Source organism: Achroia grisella, unplaced genomic scaffold, assembly GCF_030625045.1.
Source record: "Achroia grisella isolate CSIRO2021 unplaced genomic scaffold, CSIRO_AGI_Agris_v1 utg546, whole genome shotgun sequence".
In the NCBI taxonomy this organism is placed as follows: Eukaryota; Metazoa; Arthropoda; class Insecta; order Lepidoptera; family Pyralidae; genus Achroia; species Achroia grisella.
This window is the reverse complement of record NW_026712931.1, coordinates 5,569,880-5,594,179: the sequence shown is the minus strand read 5'-3', so window position 1 is coordinate 5,594,179 and position 24,300 is coordinate 5,569,880. Positions and strand designations below refer to the sequence as shown.

The window sequence follows — 24,300 nt, the reverse complement described above, 5'->3', positions numbered from 1 at the left end:
TTCTTAGTTATCCATATCGAATTGATAGATCTATGACGTAAATATTTTCATGCTATCGAAGCTTGAAATTATTTTTGACTACTCAAATAACCTATTCATATATATCTATATATATACTTATAAAGAACATATTAGATGAATATAAAGTATGGACTAATAGAACATAATGTTGAAATCTAACAATTTCCAAAAGACAAAATGTACCTTAATGTAGTGTTAATAATTGTATACAACTTTCAAATTAAAATGACTAAACAGTTACTAGATATATCGCATGCAACCGAATTATATTTTGTCATATTCTATTAGTCCAGTATTTATTAAAACCTACTGTCAGTCATATTTGGAATAATTACAACTCCTAATAATATAATATTTTCAGGCAAACGAATAGACAATAAAAATACACTATGTTGCATCTGGTCGGTATGTTTGGGTATAGCTATTTATATTTTTACTATGGCTTAGATAAAGATTATCAATTATTATAAAGATTACTATACCAGAACATATGGTTTTATATATATATATATATTTAGTTTATTTATTTTTACATATATGCAGTTTTGTAGTATTTTACAATATAATACAAGACAAGTTTTTAAAACGGAGTACCTATTTTATCGACACATACTAATACAGATAAAGATAAATATATAGAGTTGACCTATAACTGAAACAATTTAATAAGATACAAGTTTGAAGTATTGTCCGAATAAGTTATTTAGTCTATGTTTATATAAAAACATAGTGTAACTAAATTCGTTTAAAGATTAAGTACATCAGTTGTGTTAACCGTACTGTTTTCTATTACGAGTTTACAGAAAAATATTTAAAGTTACTTTATTTGCGAGTTCAATTAAAAGACAATTTAAGAATTCATAGAAAATATGCATTTAAAATTGCAGTGCTTTGTATAACTATATATTAGAGTGACCTAGTAATAGCTATTATAGTATTTAAATAAACCACATGTGATTAAACACTGATCTATGAAATACAGGAACTGACCTATTTAATAAATATTGCTTCATTTGTACCGAACATTACTTTTTTGTGTAAGAATATATCAAACTAGTATTGACAATCCTTATCGTTACTTAATATTATTAAATCTAAAGGCATTTACAATATAGATATTCAAAGTTTATATGATAATCTGTCAAGTGATTACTTACAATATTCGAGGGAAAATTTCATTACCAGGATACAGGTTAAAATTGAAATAATTGTTATATATTACGTAACGTCTATGTATGCCATCATAGCATTATATAGCGGATTTCCTATTTTACTGTTGTAAACATTATGTAAACGGGATATTTTCCAAATTAAAATTATTTATTGCCTCCTGTTCTGCTCCTCGCTCCAATTTCTAGTCGACCATGAGTTATAAATAATATTATCACAATAAATATCTCACATATGTGATTGTAAACAGATGAGAGATAAGTTTAAAACAGTGTATATTTTATTTTGTGATTAATTCAATATTTGTCGTAATAATCATTGGTGAGCATTACTAACAAATCAGCCTTCCACTATCTCAGAATTATCGCTAATCTTTGTTTAATTTATTCAGAAATATGCTGCCAATAAAATTATATATGCCTATTATTAATTTTAAATAGTGTTTATAAGTTCAAAGTACTTTCGTTCCGTAATATAATGACAACATCATGGATTTCACTATTTGCATTTAAGAATGGTCCATGTTACATTCATCATGAACCATTAATAATTGTAAATAGTATTTATAACTTCAATTTCACCTGTATTTATTCTTAGAAACACAATGAAGTACAAACTTTCCTCAGACACTGAAGAGATCCCCGGCGGAGGGCAGCGGCGCCAGGCCTCCCGTGACGTCCGGTAGTTGTGACACGTCGGGTAAGTTGTCTATGTGGGATTTAACTTCTGATTTCACTGCGTATATCTTCTGTAGTTTTATATTGTATTCCTGTAAATCATATGCAAGTATTTTAATATATTTATATATTGATGTACTTTTATATTTATTAGTTATAAAGTATCGTATGATTCATCTAATATATATGTTTCTTGTTCTTATTTTTTATATCGTATTATAAACGGTTATCGTTATTTACTGCAGCTGTACCTATACCTATTCCTATTTTTTTTATTAATTCGTAACCTATTCTAACGGAAACTTATATTTTACATTACCTAGGTAAGTAACGTAATAATGGGTGGATTTTAAATTTCAAGTTTTGATCCTCATTATATCGATTTGTGTTACTTTCTCTAGAAATTTACTGTTGATTTTATGTATTGGATTGTATGCTGTTGGTTTTCTAATCTTCGCAAAAACTGAACGTACTTTCATGAAACTTTGCAGTAATATAGCTTATGCACCAGAATAACACATATGCTATAATTCTTATTGAAATTTATCTCAGGTGAAACCGCGGACACAGCTAGTAAATAAATAAAATATAATTGTTACCTCTAGCCTGGTCTCCGCTTGTTTAGCGAGATCCCGTTGTGCTTGTGCGAAGTCTCTTAGCATAGCTGCCACTTTCCGTCTCTTCTCCAATTCATCAGAAAGCCTCAGGTTATACTCGGCCAGAAGTTCTACGGCGGAGTTCACAACCGCACTGAGACTTAGAGCTGATTCCTTATCTAAAACAAAATAAGTTTGTCTGTCAGTCTGTCTACTGTATACAACAATTGATTTATTACATATTATGAGCATTAATAGCAGATTCCATGTTTAATGGAGTGCACAGACAAGGATTTATGTTTTCTTTTTATTTAACACGCAATTCCCCATTATATAAATGTTAATGTTTTTGTGTTATAATAACGGACATTTATGTACAGAGAAATAGGCCACTAAACATCCTAGTCATCAATCCTTATTTTATAAATATAATAATATTATCAAACATTTCCATATTATTTTTATTAAGAAATTAATTTTAATGCCATTGTATTTTAAACTATTAGGAGAAAAAATTGCTTTCGATACTGAGCACCTAATGCGTGTGAGGTGAGGTGTTTACATAGTTACATTATTAAACATAGTACACAAAGTCTGATAATCAAAGTATAACATGTCTAAAACAACAGTTGTGAATCGTAAAAATTAAACAGTAGCTTTACAAAAGTATATATGATAGTTTTAAAAAATATTTTGCTATTTCAACTATCTCCTACGTGAAGTTAATTATAAGCAATAAAATTGTATGGTTAGAAGTACTATTCTATGTTTCAGCAGATCTATCTATGCAGTTTATTCTCAATATAAATTTGAATACAATCCATATTTGTACTTTTGAAACGTAATCAAGACCAAACCGAATAAATTTGTTAGTGGGTTCCCTCATTAACCAATATAATATTAAACTAATATGTTGCTACTGAATAATTGTATAAAAAAGGTGCAAAACGGAATTAGTTTCCAAAGTAGACAAGCTGACAGTTGTTAAAACTACTATCAGCGACAAGCGAAAATAAAATCTAATATAGTTCGCATCATAGCACGATGCTATTTTCAAACATTCTCGTACATATTATATCTATACAACTATAGTATAGTAGTAGTATTTAACATTCTTACTTCCAACATCTTGAGTGACCAGATTTAAATCCTTAAAATATGCAAAGAAAGACTATATATAATAAAATATATTTTTGCATTTGTATGGACCTAAATATAGAGATATGTTTTCCTTCGAAAACAAGATAATATGGTGTTTTAATATATTAAATGTATTTATCTAAAATAAATGTCTATAAATTATATAATTTGTTCCAACTAACCACAGCGAGGAATAATTTGTTCGCAAAGCTAAATATGCAGTTTAACCTGGTGTCTCAATTTCATATTATCTTATGAAATATGTAGGCCAAAAATTTTATTGTCGCATTATAAATAAGTTAATAAATACTCAGTTGAGCAGTTGAAAAAACATTAAGTGAATTTAGTATCTTTAAATATAGAATTATATGAAATAATTCAATGTCACATAAATAGACAATTTATATACAATACATCAGAAATTAATATATATATTTATAAAATTGTGTATTTTAATAAATCCGGCCAGTGCTAAACTAATAAAAAAAATATATAAATGGAACCGAAATCCAAAATAATACATTTACCATAACGACTATTATTATGAAGAGTTATTTCAGAGGAGACTGGTAAAATGATGAGTTGATGTAACTCCCTGCCTACCGATAGGCACTTAGAATGAAATGAAACAAAGGCACATTTTTCCATTCAACAACATTTTATTGTGTAGGTATTTGAACAAATCGTGTTTGTGTAAAACTTTCACAAGATTGCTGTGATATAATATTTTACCTTCTAACTTAGACAATAATTGCACTTCGGAGACTTCGGGTGGTAGTGAAGCGATCCGTTCTCGCACTGCCTCGTCGCTGGATGCACTGGATTCCAGTTCCAGAAGAGCCTGAAAAAAAAAGTTTCGTTTTTAATTTTTTTATATGTAATGGAACTCAAACTGATGGTAAGCAGTAACCGACACCTATATATATATGAATATCACTACGGACATCACGTTATCATAAGACACCCGTGATACCACTTATGCATTGCCATTCCAGAAGACTAAGATATCATGCCTCTTATCTTACAATTTGACTGCATAATCTGCACCCTACAACCGAAACACAGCTTTCAAAGCTGCTTGGCGGCTAATTAGGTGACATTCACCCATGCAGACGGCTGGGTTATTATTATTACAGTCTAAAAATATATAACCAACCACTGATAATATATAAATAATTAACTATAATAAAATCTAATACAGTTTCCGTCTAATAAGTAAAGTATGACGATGCATGCAAATTATATAGGTCGCTTAACAGTATCATGGTCGCATATTCACGCGAACGCAGGTTTAGGGACGCCTTTGCACCTCGACGCACTTGTGTGGATCTTTAGATTAGAGGTTAGATGACCTGGGGGGAATACTTTGTAGCAGTGGAATACAATTTAACCTATAAAATAAATACAACACACTGCCTGCCTTTCGCGACGGAAGTACCATTCTTTATAAATTATAGGCACAGTAATTTGATACGGGTGATGAGACATTGATATTTGTAGGAGAATTTGTTAAAATTTCCTTTTCAGAAATCTAAATTTTTGACGACTTAGGTAGTTTAGCCCATTAGCCGGTTTAGCCCACCAATTCACTGACGGTTGCGGGTTCATTTCCTCTCGTCCGAATCGTATTGTACGAAAACATTTCGATTCGGACCCGTTTAGCGGGCGGTCAGGTCACCCAGAACACAATACCAAAAACATTATATAAGTAAATAATTACAAATTACTTAATGTAAGTTTACGTGACAATTATTAAATTGAGACCGAAACGTGATATTTACGGCGTCACGTAGCGCAGACATTCTGTTACGTGTTATTGTCGATAGAAAAGGCAAATTCATGATAAATAAATTACGCCACAGTCTCATAGTGATATGGAGATATTTTTCAATTACTTATATTGAGTATTACCTAATCAGAATTACTTTCTGATTATTTATTATATGCGAAAACCCAAGTTCACCTACGAGTTTCAATTGTTTTCAAACCATCCAGGAACAATCAATCAAATTTACACAAAATATCATTTACAACAGTCCAGTCAGTGTATAATCCGACACTTAATAAACGGGGTATAATAATAGCTATAGTACTGGTTGCACTGCAACCAGTAAGTTATTTGAATGAAGCATTACCTTGATTAATTCCTCAGGTTCAGGAGGATCTCCAGGTGGAGTCTTCGGGCTGAGGGTGGTGTGAGTTTCAATCTGTCCGTCTACCTCCACTTTGGTCTCGCTACGACGTCTCTCGTGCCGTTCTTTGTCCAATTTAGGCTTCTTCTTTTCCTCCTTTGGCTCATTATTTTCCACAGATTTACGCTTGCTCACTTTTTTGGGGATTGCGTCATTAGGATCCACTGAAAATGCAAGCCATAAATTGAGGAAACAGATTCTTATTTACAAATTGTACAAATGGCGTGCTTTAGCTATACTTATGGCATTCTCTACCAACTCTCCTTTAGATAGAAATAAAAACCATAGTAGGAAGTGTGACAACAATACTGTATTACATAAAGAACTGAACAATATCTATGTACATATGTAATTAATTTATATAAATATTTTAATTATGATTAGATTTTTAAGTGAATCATTAACTTGTTGCGGACCACGAGTCGGCATCGAAAATATGTAAATAAATTTGTGTATAAATTTGTATTTTTCCAGTGTTTTGACTATTGTTTAGGTTAGACTATTGTTTGTACCATATACCCTTTGTAGCGGCATAGATACTGTGAATTCTATGTCCGCCCATTGTGTAAATTCTTAGGGATCACAGCTTTAGTGTAGCCTGAACATGTGGCATTTAGTCGCACGTGGTTTTTTGTAGTTTTTTGTGTTGTTACTATTGTATTTAATTTTAAATGTGTGCGTATTCGCTGTTCCGGCCCGTCGGTCACCGACATGTGCAGGAATTGTCGGGAGGGTGGGACGGCCGACGCGCACGGCTCGGCGGGGGTGGGGAAGGACGCGCTCGGGCGCCCGTAAAAGGCGGGTTGGTTCTCGATCGCGCTCTCTTACGCATACGCCACCGACGAAGAACCACCGCCGGCGCAACGACCAAGAAAACCCCACTCCGGCCGGCCGACCCATAGAATAAGAAACAAATTGAAATACAGTCCACATATTTTGAAAATCGAAGATCTTTTAATTGTGTACCCCACAATTTTGTGGTCCATCGCAGCCGCATATCAAGACCGAAGATCACCCAACGGTGCGACGAATCGCCGTGGAAGATCACCCAACGGTGCGACGAATCGCCGTGGAAGATCACCCAACGGTGCGACGAATCGCCGCGGAAGATCACCCAACGGTGCGACGTACCTCGCCGAGGAAGATCACCCAACGGTGCGACGCTAGCAGCTTACCGAATTTAGCTGCCGTCGTAAGGTGAAAACTTGAGGGTGCAGCGAGGATAGGATAAATAACGTCTACGCCATATAGGATAGATAACGTCTAAGCGGTGTGTCCGCGGCTCACATCTCTTACCACCTAACGGTGTCAAACGGTCGGAGTGTGGGTTAACGCCATTGAGCGGTGCAGTGGGTGGTGTGTCACTGCCGGTTGTTGCTTGTTACCGTGGCGCAACCGAATAGCACTATTACGCCTGTACGTGTGTATCGTATAGCGGGGGCCGGACTGTAGGCACTGCCAAAGGGGTCGGAAAGTCCGAACCGGCCCTGAGCGCCCCGTCTGTACATACGCACCACTGCGGGGTAATTCCTACCCTCCTATCCCCATAGTCCATCCCCTCGGGTGTTATCCTGAGGGATTGTTAGGGACGGTTAGGTAGGTAGGGACCGGTAGGTTAGGGGCTTGCAAGTGCCAGAACACGATGCCGACTACGAGAAGCCAAGCCCCGGGAGCAGAGAAAAAGACCACGCGGGAAAATGAACAGACAGAAGCGTCCCCTTCAGAAACCACGCAGATGTCCGCGTCCGCCGCGCCGTCGAGCGCGCCACAGGTACAAGCCGCCCGCGCCGCGTTTACCTCGGACTCCGCACCGGCGCCACCGTCGCAGCCGCCGACGACAGATGTACGTCCGGCCCGGGCCGCGTCGGTGCGATCGCGCCGCTCTACCGCTAGCGGTATAGCTAAATTAAAGAGGCTGGAGTACGAGGCAGCGCTACAGATGGCGAAATTACAGGCTGATTTAATTAGAAAGAAGTTGGCAGCCGATGTCGCCGCGGTACATGAAGAGACCGATAGAGATAGCGTGTGCTCCGAGGAAGGTGCCGGCCTGCAACGTATAACGGATTGGTTTCAACGTACCGAAGTACGGGGGGAGCAGAGAATTAATTCCCCACCGCCTACGCAGAAAGAGCCAACAGAAAGGCAAGCTTCATCGCCGAGGACGCCGAAGCAAAGACGGAGGTCCCCCGCTCCTGAAGCCGGGATGCAAGAAGGATTCACCCGGCTGGCCAAAGCTATTGAACGAGCTGTGGACGAACGAGCGGATAGGGTAGCGCCGAGGCAAGCCCAAGATCTCCCGACCTTCAGCGGCGAAGCAAGTGAATGGCTAGCGTTTAAGGCGGCCGTAGACCAGTCTACAAAAACGTACAGGATCACACCAGCGGAGAACCTGGCCAGGCTGAGGGTCTGCTTACATGGAAAAGCGAGAGAGACAGTAGCAGCGTTACTCGTATCCGCTACAGAACCGTCGCAGATCATGAGGACGTTGGAGCAGCGGTACGGCCGGACAGAGGCCATCATCGACCGCGCCCTCAAAGATCTGAGAAGGATGCCGGTAATAGGAACATCGACAACAGAGGTGATTGACTTCGCCATTAAACTACAGAACATCACCACCATCGTCGCGGATATCGACAGGGGGGCGAGATTCCTACATAATCCCGCGCTTGAGAGTGAAGTGTCAGAGAAGCTGACCCCTCACTTACAGGTCCACTGGTGTCACTACGCTGAAAAAAACAAGGAGGACACTAGACCTACGATCATCAAGATGGCAGAGTTTTTAATGAGCGAAGCCGATCTCATGACCCGACATCTGCGAATAGCATCACCAACGAGACGAACGAGCGCGCTACCCACGAAGCAGCCCCCAAAGCAACCCACTAGGCAACCCATACCGAAAGCAACGATGTCGGCACCTCGGCGACAGATGACGGATCGTGGCGCGGCCGTATACGCCGCCGTAGAAAAGAGCGAACAGAGTACCGAATGTCTCTGTTGCGGCGCCGCACACGTAACGCCGAAGTGTAAGAAGCTGAACGACATGTCGTTATCGGACAGATGGGAGTGGGCGAAAACAAATAAGATGTGCTTCCAATGCATGAACAGCACGCACAGAAGGTTCAAGTGTAAGGCACGCAAATGTGGTGTGAGAGAGTGTCGTAAGCCACACCACGCCCTGCTGCACCCCCAGAAGAGCCGCCGAAGCGGCAAGAGGACACCGCGATTACAGCCGCAGCACGCTTGCCAGAGAACAGCCAAGTGTTGTTAAAGGTGTGTCCCATCATCGTGAAAGGCAAGACGGGACGCGAAGTAGAGACGTACGCGATGCTAGATGAAGGCTCGACGGTTACACTCATCGATGCGGAGATCGCAGAACAGATCGGAGCCGAAGGTCCGACGCGATCTCTGAGAATTCAGGGAGCGGCCTCGAGCTGGCACGAAGCCTCAAGCCGAGTGGCTGATGTCATCATCAGAGGGCGACACCATACGGACGAAGAACACTCGGTGAGGGCGCGTACGATCCGGGATCTCACCCTAGGAACGCAGCGAGTGAACCCGGAAATACTCGCGTACGGACACCTGCGACAACTCACTTGCGAGCAAGTGTGCTACGAAGATGCCAGACCCAAGGTCTTGATCGGGTCAGACAACTGGCATCTGATTGTTACGCGGAAGCTGCTCACAGGAAGGCACGATCAACCCGCAGCGTCGCTGACACGACTGGGATGGGTCATCCACGGAACGGTACCCAGAAGTGTCGTGGAAGACGAGGAACATGTCCTCCACGTGCGGTTGACACAGCGCAACGCCGAGCCAGACATGCGGCATATAGAGGGCATAATAAAAGCGCATTACGACATCGACGCGTTGGGTATATCGTCGAAGAGATTACCCATCGCTAAGGAGGAGCGCGCCGTCGCCACATTCAACTGCACAGCGACGAGAGTGGATGGGCGATACGTCGTAGGATTGCCGTGGGAGAGAGATAACGTCATTCTACCTCCCAGCTACGACATGGCAGCGAGCCGACTGAGGGGAATAGAGCGGCGGATGGATCGCTCTACGGAATTCCGGCTGGCGTATACCGCGGAGATAAACAAGTTGTTGGACAAGGGTTACGCCGAGAAAGTAACCGACGACCGGTTCGACAACGACCGCGCGTGGTACCTTCCCCATTTCGGAGTGACGAATCCGAATAAACCCGGAAAGCTGCGACTCGTATTCGACGCCGCGGCCCGTTCGAAGGGAATTTGCTTGAACGACGCACTGCTGGATGGGCCAGATATGCTACGGTCGCTTAACGGTGTGTTATACCGTTTCCGCGAGAAGCCCGTAGCTATCACGGCGGACATACGAGAGATGTTCCTGCAGATTAAGATACGGGAAGAAGATAGAGCAGCACAACAGTTTCTGTGGCGAGGAGATGACAGGATTAACCCGCCGCAGAAATACGTAATGACCTCAATGATTTTCGGGGCGAGGAGCTCACCGTTCATCGCACACAGCGTTCGAGACAGGAACGCGGCAGAGCACCGAAGTCGCACCCGTCAGCGTACACCGCCATAACAAGGAACCACTACATGGACGACTGGGTCGATAGCTTTGACTCCGAAGAGGAAGCAGCCCGCGCCATACGAGAGGTAGCAGAGGTTCATGGCGGGATAGGATTCACGCTGGCGGGTTGGAATACAAACCGACCGAGCCTGCTAGAGAATGTGAGTGAGGACCAGCGAGCGAGGACGCCGAAGGAACTGGGAGCCAACGCACATCCATACGGAAAGACATTGGGGTTATTGTGGATGTCAGCCGAAGACCAGCTGGCGTTCAACACCGGCATGCCACGCGTCCCACGAGAAGTGAAGCACGGCACACGGATACCGACGAAAAGGGAAGCCCTAGGAGCGGTGATGTCATTGTTCGACCCGCTCGGGCTGCTGAGCCCTTACACCATCACGGCAAAAATCATCTTGCAGGCGCTGTGGGTGCAGAAGGTCGAATGGGATGACCCTCTGCTCGCCGAGGAAGCGCGGACGTTCCAGGAATGGAGAGACGACCTAGCGTATATAGAGGAACTAAGATTGCCGCGATGGTATGGCACGAACGACAGCCAACGGTCGCAACTGCACGTATTCACGGACGCAAGCGAACAGGCATATGCCACAGCCGCGTATTGGAGGACGGAACGCGGGGATCGTAGCGTTGACGCAGTCCTAGTAGCAGCCAAAGCGAGGGTAGCGCCCATGAAAGCGCAGAGTATACCCCGGATGGAGCTTCAGGCGAGCCTGGTAGGACCCCGACTGGCCGCTGACGTACTGAAAGGACGTCGTCGCGCGGCCGAAGTCTTCCTATGGACGGTCTCGAAGAAGACGCTACATTGGACTAGGAACGACACCGCTCGATACAATCCACACACGGCCCGCCGGATGGCAGAAAGCGCCGAACATACAAACCAACACAGTGGCGCTGGGTACCGACCGCCCACGACGTAACTAACGACGCGACCCGCGCGAGATATACAATACGGACCGCCGCCGACAGATCCGTCGGGCCGGCGCTTGTATACGCTCCAGAGAAAGAACGACCCAAGGAAAGCAAGCCCGTCCCTGCAGAGACAGTAGCCCGTGTCCGGGCGAAGGCAAAGCCCGTAATGGACAGAATGCGGTTCTCCTCATATGACCGAGTGAGGAGGACTCCGGCACAGGTGCTGCTGGTCGCAGAAGAATACAGGCGACGGGCATGGAAGCTGGGCCGGGAGCGCCCCGCCGAAGCGGGGAAATGGGTCAAGTGGCGTTGCGGTGAACGCGGACGGACGGACGAACGCGAGGGAATTTTTCGAAGGCCGACCCGAAGGCTGGTGGTCCTCCCTAGGGATAAGGGCTGCGAAGATCTGCGCCGGGGGGAGGCTGTTGCGGACCACGAGTCGGCATCGAAAATATGTAAATAAATTTGTATTTTTCCAGTGTTTTGACTATTGTTTAGGTTAGACTATTGTTTGTACCATATACCCTTTGTAGCGGCATAGATACTGTGAATTCTATGTCCGCCCATTGTGTAAATTCTTAGGGATCACAGCTTTAGTGTAGCCTGAACATGTGGCATTTAGTCGCACGTGGTTTTTTGTAGTTTTTTGTGTTGTTACTATTGTATTTAATTTTAAATGTGTGCGTATTCGCTGTTCCGGCCCGTCGGTCACCGACATGTGCAGGAATTGTCGGGAGGGTGGGACGGCCGACGCGCACGGCTCGGCGGGGGTGGGGAAGGACGCGCTCGGGCGCCCGTAAAAGGCGGGTTGGTTCTCGATCGCGCTCTCTTACGCATACGCCACCGACGAAGAACCACCGCCGGCGCAACGACCAAGAAAACCCCACTCCGGCCGGCCGACCCATAGAATAAGAAACAAATTGAAATACAGTCCACATATTTTGAAAATCGAAGATCTTTTAATTGTGTACCCCACAAACTTACAAACAGACAGCTTCTACTGTTTAGATTTTATTATCTATACATATAAATAAAATTGGAGTGTCTATTTGTAATATTGAAATAACCTTTTTTTTACTTTATGCATATAAATATAAATAAGGTACATGCACCAAAATACAATTTTTGTCTGTCTGTCTGTTTGTTCCGGCTATAACTATCTCTGAAATGACTGGACCGATTTTGACGGGACTTTTATTAGCAGGTAGCTGATGTAGTAAGGCTTAACTTAGGCTACTTTCATTAAAGAAAAAATATTTTACTTTTGAAAATTAAAGTTATGCGGACGAAATAGCGGGTAAAGCTAGTATCTAAATATTTTTATGAATATCTGATTATCAACAGTGTCACATACAACATAATGTCGCAGTGATGTTCATTTATACACGATATCACTTACCATAAGATGGTCTATCAGCTTACTTGCCATTTAAATTAAGTACTTTAAAAAAATATATATATCAAACCTGCTTCCTTATAATCTTGTATCTTTTGAGCATCATAAACACCTCGCTCCTGCCATATAGTCAGTATCCTATGTATAGATGTCTTAGTTTTTGCATTTATACCAGTCTGCGCCATATGTTTGAAAGCATCCACAAGCACTTCGCCAAATTCTTTTCCATATTCTGGGCCTTTCTTTTTGCTATTTTGTATAACATCATTAGCTAAGTACATAAATGTGAGTTGTTTTGTATCTTTCGCTGAAAATACATATCAGGAGTTACATGTCTGTATTCAAAATAAAAAAATCATTTATTCATGTAGGACATTTTAGCCGCTTATGAACATCAAGTTTTTACATTATAATTTTTTTTTCCCTAATGGACTTCATTAAAATATTTATTTTATTCTTTATGTCTTGCTATTGGGAAATCAACACTAATTTATTTATTTATTTATAAACTCTTTATTGCACCAATAGAATTAATACATAAGAATTATACAGAAAAGAGATATGGAAGTACAAAAGGCGGTCTTATCGCTAGAAGCAATCTCTTCCAGACAACCTTTAGGTAGAGAAAATACAACAAAAGTGGTAGGTGGCGCATGAATAGAATGGAAGAATATATATATAAACGTAATAATAGGGATAGGATAATAATACCAATAAATATTAGAAAATAACACACATTATATATACTATATATAAAATATATACATACATATATAAATATATAAATACACAGAAATACAAGTACAAAACAACAATGTCATATGCAAAGAAACAAGACACATAGCAAGAAGGAATACAGGGAGATTTAAGTGGAGAGGTAATGGGATTTAACCGAGCTCTTAAAAATGGGTAGTGATTGTGCGCTACGAATGGAGTAAGGTATAGAATTCCAAAGGCGAACAGCATGGACTGAGAAGGATTTACTGTAGAATGAGGAACTATGTGAAGGAGTTTTAAGGAGGAGGTTTGATGCACTACGCAAGCCATGGTTTTGTGCCTCTCCGAGAAATGAAAATCTTTCTTTAAGATAGTTAGGAGTAACAGGATTAAAAAGAATGGAGTAAAGAAGAGAGAGTATATGCCAGTCACGGCGAAGGCGAACAGGGAGCCACTTGAGCTGTGAACGATAATGTGAAACGTGGTCATATTTGCGAAGTCCAAATATAAACCTGATGCAGAAATTTTGAAGACGCTCAAGTTTGTTTAATTGGTCTTCGGTGAGGTCCAGATAGCAGATATCAGCGTAATCAAGTATAGGAAGGAGTAGGGTATGCGCAAGCGTAATTTTGATGTTGACCGGCAAGAGGTTGCCCAACCTCCTGAGTGATCCCGCGGCAGCAAAAATCTTGCGACTAACTTCAGCAATCTGAACAGACCAAGACAATGTCCTGTCAAAGTAAATGCCTAGGTATTTAACACTATCACTATATTCAATGTACGTACCGTCTAACACTATTCGAGGTAGGGTGCACCAATTGATTCTACCAATATACCGTGGACTACCAATAATAATGGCCTGTGTTTTTGAGGCGTTCAGTGTTAAACCGAAGTTTTTGCACCAGTTGGATATGAGTTCCAGATCTGCAGTAATCGTATCTATGGCAATGTCAATATCATCTAATGGAGATTGCGAATAGATCTGGAGGTCATCTGCGTAAAGGTGGTAGGAGGAATGAAGTTGCATAGTAATGGAGTTAATAAATAACGCAAAAAGAAGCGGAGATAAGACGCCACCCTGAGGTACGCCGGCAGAAGTTTGACACCACGAGGAATGGGTATTCTCAACGCGTATACGCTGCCGACGCCCATACAGGTAATTATGAAACCAGTCAGTTACCGTTGGAGATATGTTGATTGAACGCATGCGAGCCAATAGGACATCGATATCAACGGTGTTAAATGCATTACTCAAATCTAGGAATGCCAAAACTGTCACTTGCGAATTTTCCATACCATATCTAATATCGTCGGTGATTTTAAGTAGAGCGGTAGTCGTACTATGGCCAGCCCGAAAACCTGATTGGAAAGGGTTTAGGATGTCATTTATGGAAAGGATTTTGTTCAGTTGATTATGAACAATTCTTTCAAGGGCTTTTGAAAGGAAAGGAAGTATGGAGATAGGTCGGTAATCAGAAAAGGAAGAAGGTTTACATTTTTTTGGAAGAGGAATAATATCAGCATCTTTCCATTTGGAAGGGAAAACACTTGAAGACAATGAGTTATTGAAAATGAAGGTTATTGTTGGAAGGATCACATCAAGGATAGGAAGGACCATAGCACGACCAATGCCGTCAGTACCTAAAGCATCAGAATGTATTGATAGTAAGCTCTTCTCAACATCACAATCGGTAACTGGACTAAAATTGAAACATGGAATATTAAGGGTTGGTATGGTAGAAAGGAGATTTAGAGTATTCGTTTTAGTGTTGTTGTCAAAAACAGCGGAAGAACAGAAATGCCTATTAAGGTGGTCTATATCAATATTGAAAAAATTTGAATTGGAACTGTGACTTTTACCAACCCCTAGAGATTTAAGAAATTTCCAGACTTTAGCCGGATCACTATTTTCAACAGATGTATGAATGTGGCGATGTTGTGCCTCTCTACACACCTTATTACAGTAGTTTCTAGCCTTTATATATTGGTCACGGTATTTGTCAGGATCGGATTTATACTTTGCCCTAGCCTTGTTTTTCTTGGCTTGTATATCCTTTATTTCTTTCGTTAACCAAGGCGCAGGCAAGTGTTTTACACGAACAGGTCGAACAGGAGCATGGAGGTCATATAGCTCTGTGATTTTTTTATTAAATAAATTAATCTGCTCATCTACAGAAGTCGCATTGTAAATGGAATCCCAATCAGCAGCCAGGGTATCTCTACGCAAGGAATCCAGGTCGATAGCGCCAAAATTACGCTGCATAATAATTTTATGTCTGTATTTGGGAGGACGGATTTTAAATGAAAGGAAAATTAGGTCGTGAAAAGAAAACGCATCTGCACTGTGCTGCCCATGACTCGCGACGTGATCAGGAGATGAAACAAGGATAAGATCAAGTAGTGACGGTTTGCAACTGGGAAAGTAGTGCGTAGCATGAAGAGGTAAAATGGTGAGGTTACAAGCCTTAGTCACTGACCGAAGACAATTGGCACGATAGTCATTTTTTAGGAGACAGGTGTTGAAGTCACCCATGACTATAGTATGCACGTAGGATGGTGTAATCTTTTCCAGAAGGGTTTCCAATGAGGGGAAGTAGTCTATAGTAGGAGAAGGACTGTAGAAAACGCCTAGAAGAATTTTACAGTGGGAAAGGATTAACTCAATGAAGAGATATTCTGCTTCATTAGAGGGATTGGTACTAATGGAAGAGGAAATTATTTTGTAGGGAATCTGTGTACGGAGATACATAGCAACGCCACCACCACCCTTACCAATACGATCATTTCGTATAAGTGTAAATCCAGGGAGCGTATAACAAGAGGAAGGGAGACAAGGCTTTAGCCAGGATTCAGAAACAAGTATTGCTTGGATATCATTAACACTAATATTACTGAAGTCAAAATATTTTTGTTTGTAATGAATAAATAGAAAAACTACTGGAGTTTTCTATCTATATTATGTATGTATTTACAAAAATAAATGTATTAAGTATTTGCATCAGTTATCTAGCACCCATAACATAATATCTGCTTAGCTTGGGGCTCAATGGATATTATTATTTTCAAAGACTGGACTCATTTCAAAAATTCTGTCATCATTAGTTTTATTAGATGCTATATTACACATCATTAGTGCTACATTATATGATCATCCTGAGTAACATAGGATATATTTTTTACTAGAAAAAATTAGGGATCCCTACTAAAACTTCAATAATCCAAGGAGTAAAAAAATGTTCCCATCCATGCTGTTACTCAGTGGATGGACTGTTAAGGAATATATTATTAGGATATGTGCCTTATTCAGTGAGTACATTGTAACATAACCTAGGCAGAGAGAAGAGGTACTTCATGAGTCCTATTGTGTGAGGTGTTCCAATTGAAGTTGTGGTAGAAAGTTAAGGCAACCCCATGCATAGGCTACAGATATTAAATGTACATTGGGTGATTTTTAATGGGTAAACATCCAACAGATCTCACCTGTTTACTTCCCTAAATGACATCAGTAAAGATTTTCCATACATAAAAGTAACTAAATATTTTTTTTTATTTTAACATGTTGAAGATGATTTTTTTTTATTGTTTATTATGTATATGTTTATGTACAATAATTTCAGGTAGACATTATTTAACCTCTAGATTTATTTTCATTAAAGTGTCCACAGATGATCATCCAGCCCCAAAATGTAAATTTACTTTCATTGCGACCGCATGCCCATTGGTTTCAACCCACTAATGGGCATGCAGTCTTTAACATGTTAAGGCTGTATTTGATACTAATTTTCTCTTTATACATTGAACCTGTTGAGACTTACCTCTATGATGTAGATACTTCTTCTATACTACTTAATTAAACAATACCTTATCATTATGTATTATTCAATATTAAATATACATTTATTTTTTAATATAAAGGTTAATAAAAATATATAAACAATATTTTTTAAACTAGAACCCAGTATAGACTGTTGTTATAAAATTAAAAAAATGGTTAATATTTTTTAATAATTCTATATAGTTATGGCCTATATAGAATTATTAAAAAAATATTACTACAGAAAAAGTTTAATCTAGAATTCATCCCTTATTTCATATTATGGAAGCAAGATATAATGATGAAAATACTGATTGAATTATAATTGTAATGGTTCTGTTTGTAATCAATATTTTTTTATATATCGAAAAGACAATAATTTTAAATTAACCCAACAAGATTGATACCAATGTTTCCTCCTTGAGAGATTTGTAACCTTTGCTCTAACATTGAGAAAAAAATTTAAAATAAATATAGTATTTGCTAAAATAATATTGCATCTATTCTATTCATAATAAAATTGAAGGATAGAGTACAGCAAATAAAAAATAACGCTATTATATTTTTTCTAAAGCAAAGTAACTACTTATCAAAATGCTAGATATTCTAGAAAATACCTAGCAAAAAAATATTAGGTTATGTACCTTTTAACAGTTCCTTATACCAAGTTTTCACGATTGCGGCGTGGTGTTTTCTGTGATGAATTAACCATAAAGATAAAGTTTGAATACTTTGTTGGCTTGAATTTAAGTCCTGTAATTTACGGACTAAAGCGTTCTCTGTAAATCCGGCCATAATTAGCAATAAACTATTTTTTATTTTTCGTAACGTTTACTATGAACAATTTGTATCGACGACTTTGATTTCTGGACTGATGTAAAGTAAACTGACGTATAAATAAAAATGGCGTCAGTCACTAGCTAGTAGTGGAAGTTTATGCAAAGCTAACCAATGGTGGCGCTATCATGTTATAATGTAAACAAAGAATACCTCTAATAGACAATCGAAAGTCACTTTATATTATAGTAAAATATTACAAGTACACACATTAATTCCTATAGATATAGAAAACCATAATTCATTTCATGTTCACTTACGTTCTTCCTCTATTTAAAACTTCACTACTTCAAACTCCTGTACTTCACAGGCATTTAAACTATATATATCAGCTGCAGCATAGAAAATGTAATAACCATAAATATATTTCCCAGAACTAGGATTCGTCTACACGATGAAATAACTAAAAAGGTGATATCTATAGACATAGTACTAATTTTAGTATACTGAGAGACTAGCCATTGCATTATGGACTGTGTCTTGCTTGTCATTGAATTTTGAATTTTTAAATTATTGTATTGTTATTTTCATGTAAAAGATGCTATATCCAATAAGTGCCGTTGCTATACGTATTACGTAGAGGATATTTGATACAAGTGACAGGGCACCCGTTAATTATTGAGTTTCTTATATTTTAGACTCTTTTTTTTATAGCAGTATAAACATGATGACGTGAAAGAGAAACAGTTCAAGTTTCAGTTTTATCATTACCAGACACTATCTACGGATATATTTTACTGTGTTTACGCAAAGTAACAACAACTATAATAGTCAAATATATTAATATATGTAGTCTCTACCATTACTCTACCCCTATTTTAGGTATCGCATTGGCAATGAAATATGTATATTGCAGGATACAAGTAGGATGATGACATAAGTACAAGTATTTGTGCTTATGTCATCATACCAATACTCAGCTGTACAGCTGGCGTCCAAGAAGCTCGGTGTGCTCAATAGAGCGAAGCGGTACTTCACTACGAATCAGAGATTCCTCTTATATAAGTCGCAGGTTCGTCCGCACATGGAGTACTGCTACCTGGATACACGCTCGGTCCTGACTCGAATAAATAACAATTTATTGATGATCCCGATTTCTCTGATGGTATCGAACCACTTAGCTTGAGGCGAGACTTCGCCTCGCTTTGTGTATTCTACCGATTATACAACGGACTGTGTTCTGAGGAATTGTTCCACATGATGCCGACAGCCACCTTTTACCACCGCACCGCTCGCCATCGACAGGGAATTCATCCCCACACACTGGAACCTAAGTGGTCCCGAACAGTGCGGTTTCAGAGGAGTTTCCTCCCGCGTACACTTAGATTGTGGAATGAACTTCCTGCCGAGGTTTTCCCACGAGAGTACAGCATGGGGTTTTTCAAGAAGGGTATATTAAGGTTTCTTAAGGGTCGGCAACGCGCAAGTGATACCCCTGGTGTTTCAGGCGTTCATAGGCTACGGTAACCATTTATCATCAGATGGGCCGTATGCTTGATTGCCACCATAGTAGTATAAAAAAAAAATAGAATAGAATAGAAAATCATTTATTCAAATAAACTTAATTTAAGCACATTTGAATAGTCATAACAAAATTTTTATATCTACCGGTCGTTCGGAAAGCTGTCTCATCACAAGAAGAACAAGCAAGAAACTTGTGTGTTGCTCTTTTAGTAGTAGTAGATTGTAGCTGGGACTTGTGGAATGGCCCATGTACTACCTACCGGCTAAATATGTCCGAATCTGGTTTATCCTTCTTGGCTCCGGTTGCAGCGGCTTGTTTTCTATACACAAAAAATGGCTATTATTCCCCTTTTTTCTGTCAGCCTCTATTTTTGTCCTCATTCCTGGGACTATGAGGTACCTATATATGTGTAAAATTTTTGATATATCCAGTTTCATATTTTTAAGGTTTCATATATGATTACGTGATATGGTTTTTAATACGTGTAGGTAATCAATTGATAAAGGTAATCTGTGTTAAATACCTAAATGTGTTTTATACGTCTATAAAATGTATAAAAAAGTTCACCAACTGCCAAAAATTATTGTCATTATCATAATAACATTAAATTAAAGTTTAATTATTTTTATTAATGTAACTTATAGGTCCCTCAGGGTTCAATTAAATATGAAACTGGTTCTTTTACATGCAAAATTACGATGTTTGGATATTTGGATATTTATATATATTCAAGTAATTATTTCGTTTCTTTTAAATTTAAAATCAATCATATGAACTAATAGATGAAAATTGAAGGATTGTTATAATAAATAATTATGCACCTAAGTTTTACGTTTTTACGAAAGTTTAAAAGCTAATCGCTAATATTTCTGTATTAAACAATTATCATATGAACTTGATATCTAATAGATGACCATTGCAGGACTGTTACAATAAATAATGATGTTTACTTTTTACCAAAGTTTAAAAAGCTAATAATCGCTAATATCTCTGTAAAAAAAAAAAATTACATTTATAATTCAATATCAAATAGAATATGTTACTCTTACTTGTCATCTAGAATTTAAATATGTATAAATAACTAGTTGAATCCTTTCGCAGGCTAAAACTTATCATTTTAATCATCCGCACAGGGCCGCCTTAAAGTAAACAAGCTTGCAACGAAGAAGGCAGCAGTTTTGTTTAAATTCACTGACCGGTCCGCTGGCGATGAGCTAGTTCTTTCTCTGTACATACCTATGCATGTACCTACACCTGACTCGGAGTCTCTCAGTTTAGTTTTCAAAGGCCGCAACGCACGCGCTCCCCCGAACGCGGCCGACGACATTGTCCGCGCGAAAATGAAATCGAGTTTCTAAATTTGAACATTCAAATTGATATCGAAACTTTACATTTTAAATTCTGATTTTTAAGCGGCTAAGGAATTCGTTTGAGTGAGACGTTTCTAACTTTTGTTAATATAAAAAGTGATCGTAATTAAAAATGAAGTTAATATTTGTTAACAACATACCCGGCGTTGTGCTGATGACCCTAGTATTATTAACTAGTGCTCAAAGAACATCGCATAATCTCAGAGACATCGGTAAGTAAGCTTTTAATGCAAACATAAAAACTATGAGTAAGTAGGTACTCATTTTCTTTATTATACCTTATTACTTAAGTTGCCATCATTGTCATCAAGATTGTTAGAAAATTCCAACCCAGAGTAGAGAAATATTTTTTTTACTTAAAAATAAATAGAATAGGTATAAGAAAGATAATAAATTTATATGTTTCTGTAGTTACTTAAGTAATATAATAAAAACAAAATAATTATTTCAAAGCCTATTGATGGATATTAATGAGGTTCATGACGATGATATTAAAATCTTATAAGTTGCGGAAATTAAAAAGATAAACAATTACGTATTTACTTGCTAAATCCATTATTTATGTTCACTATATAATTAATAAATTGAACATCATACTCTCTGTTTATAATTAAATACAATACTAATATAATTTCAAAATTGGAATATTAGATATTTTCTTATATCTACTTCTCATTATTTATGATTAATAAATAAAACCATCTCCATTTATTAGTTCGTTTAGAATTTTGATTACGTTTATTGAATTATAAAACTTCAGTTAGAGAAGTAGATATACAATGACGATGACACACACGTCGATGTGCTTAACTAAATGTTAATTAATTCAGATATAGGAATAGGAATTCTAATCGTTTCACAATTTTTTTTATAATGACCTCGCCTAATGTCTTATTTTAGCATTAATAAATAGTGTGCCATAGTCATGACACTCATAAAATAAAGTAAGTATATATGAACACTTAATTTTTTTTACAGTAATGTAAACAAAACGAACGAAAGTTGGGGAGAAAAAAAAATTGTACTTTTTACTAGCTACCCGCCCTAGTTTCGCACGGATGTACATACATGTATTATATATATATATATATATATATATATAAACCTTCCTAATTAATCACTCTATCTATTGCTAAAACTAACTGCGTTAAAATTCGTTGCGTAGATAAAAAGATCAAAGCGAATATACAGCAGAAGCAACTTCATTTTATACTAGGTAAAGATATGGATGATCCTGGAATGCTGAACCGCTTGCGCTAATGGTATTGGTACAAATAAGAGATGTATAGGTACGTTGACAGGGCATCAGAGTAAGATGAGAGATAAAAATGAAGTCAAGTCAATTAGCCCATCCTATTCACATTATATTTACTCTGCATTAACCGCGATGCTTTTCAGAAGAGGGCAGCATAGGGCTCAACCTATACGCCTTTCCTTCCTCTAGAATATTAGTTATTATTTGTTAATTAGATCTAGTGGCACTGGGTAAGAATGAAGACTTTCAAGTCAACCTACCCCCTGTATTTTTTACAATGAGTTAACCAACCTGATTCCATCTTCATTATTTCCTATATTTTTTAATAATTAATAATTCATTTAATGTTGTTCCTATTCCGCCTGTAGTTATGGTAGTGGCAGGGGCTAGTAAAGAACAAAGGGATGGAGTTAAAATTCCGTTAGGCCTATGTCCGAATTTAGCAGAAATTGAAAACAAGGAAACCTCGTCCAAAGTCCTTTGTGTGGATATATCTGCATGTTTTAGCCGTCAAACAACTTTCCTTGTAAAGTGTGTTTCGGTTGAAGAGTAAAATATGTCAGTAAAATTACAGGTTACGAAATGGCAACGCATAAAATTATGGATATTAGGGGTACCCCTGCCATCATTTTATGATGTAATGTCCGTGGTTTTGTTTATGTGTATAGGTAGTCGCTGTCAGATACCATCACGTGGGCCTTCAATATATTTTCTATTATAGTAAAAACGATATAGAATGAAAATGATGGTTTCCAGGGCAGGAGGGCGGAAGTCGACCTGTAGGGTGCGTACATTGTGGGGGAAACTAATAATTTCCTTTCTCCTAATCATTACCTCATATATTCATAGTATTTTCGTTACTTGTCCCTAATTCTTAATGTAGATAACGAATCGATATCGAAACGAACCTTCTTTAATAAGTATTTAGTCAGGGTCATCTAGATTGTAGATAAATCTACTACAATATTGAGTAGCCATCAAACTGAGAGGTAGGTACCTACTTAATACAGCATATTATTTTAATTATAGTAAAATTGATTATGTAATAAACATTGTAATGTCCCGTTCCTTATAAGTGTTACTCCTTATGATAAGAAGTAAAATGTGTTACAAATAAATCAACTGACAATGGTGGTCGTAAATTGTTAAGCACTGCTTGTACTGACCTAGATATCGCGTGTATCCTAGCCTAGTACTTACAAGAACCACAACTATAAATAGTGTTACGTACCGGCAAGTACCTACTTGAACTACAGAGGATATAATATTATCAAAAATATTCACATATTATTATTGTAATTGCAGTTCTTTTTGGAGGCATGTTGAGTGTTGTTTGATAATGGTAAAACGAACTACTAAAAGTAAATTATAAAAAACAAATATTTACGTATTTCTATCAGTGTTTTAGTACCCAAGTGCAAGGGCTTCCTAAAATATGGAGCGCAGTGATGACTGGCTCATCCGGCATACTCGTGAACTGCTGCTTGTAGGGACTTGTCTGCTCTCTTCACTACGACTGATTTACTCTTTAGTTACTAAACCAGTTGGTTGTGTGTTTAATATTTTGAGTTTAACGAATTCGTGTCGGTTGGTCTGTATTCACAAGTTTCAGCTTAAAAATGTAAAGTTATGTGTATTCTTTCCCCTCCGATAGACTCCTCTATCGTCCAGAACTTAATCATTTAAAAGAGCAGAGTGATGGCGAGTGGTGGCGAGTGGTGGAGAGTGATGGGGAGTGATGACGAGTGGTGTCGAGTGATGGTGAGTGCTGGCGAGTGATGGCGAGTAATGGCAAGGGGTTTTTATTAATAACTCGAAATAATAGTATCAAAATAACGGAGGTGTAGCAAGCAATATTAGTAGATACTTATTGTGCACCTAATGACAATATTATTTTTCGTATAACTATTGTATTAATGGTATGATTGGAAACATTTACTAGAAAAGACCATTGAATGTAGTAAGAAAATTAATCAGCCGCAATAATTAGACAACTAATTATTATTTCTTCCTACAAATTTCATCATAGTTATTATATACTTGCTCATAATATATGTAAATATATTATAGTCAAACCAATCAAACATTAAACCTTAACTGCATATTGGGTTAATTATATTTAGCTTATAGTTATTTTATAATACGATATACACATACACTTAAAAACCA

At 38.3% G+C, this 24,300-nt stretch overlaps 2 protein-coding genes across 2 annotated transcripts in view; one reads left to right on the top strand and one right to left on the bottom strand.

The window, feature by feature from the left end:
• Positions 1 to 290: 290 nt before the first annotated feature.
• On the bottom strand, positions 291 to 18,046 carry LOC131848155 (regulation of nuclear pre-mRNA domain-containing protein 1B). The gene is made up of 6 exons (XM_059197921.1): positions 17,849 to 18,046; positions 12,744 to 12,980; positions 5,740 to 5,960; positions 4,337 to 4,445; positions 2,468 to 2,643; positions 291 to 1,960 (listed from the first exon to the last, which is right to left on the bottom strand). Exons 1-6 carry the CDS (start codon positions 17,997 to 17,999, stop codon positions 1,814 to 1,816), a joined length of 1,041 nt encoding a protein of 346 aa, XP_059053904.1. The 5' UTR covers positions 18,000 to 18,046; the 3' UTR covers positions 291 to 1,813.
• A 2,683-nt stretch (positions 18,047 to 20,729) lies between these two features.
• LOC131847998 (uncharacterized) overlaps positions 20,730 to 24,300 on the top strand; it is a 71,083-nt gene continuing 67,512 nt past the window's right edge. The window contains exon 1 of the mRNA XM_059197728.1: positions 20,730 to 21,088. Coding sequence (XP_059053711.1) covers positions 20,989 to 21,088 — 100 coding nt within the window. The 5' untranslated portion in view covers positions 20,730 to 20,988. The remainder of the gene's footprint in view (positions 21,089 to 24,300) is intronic.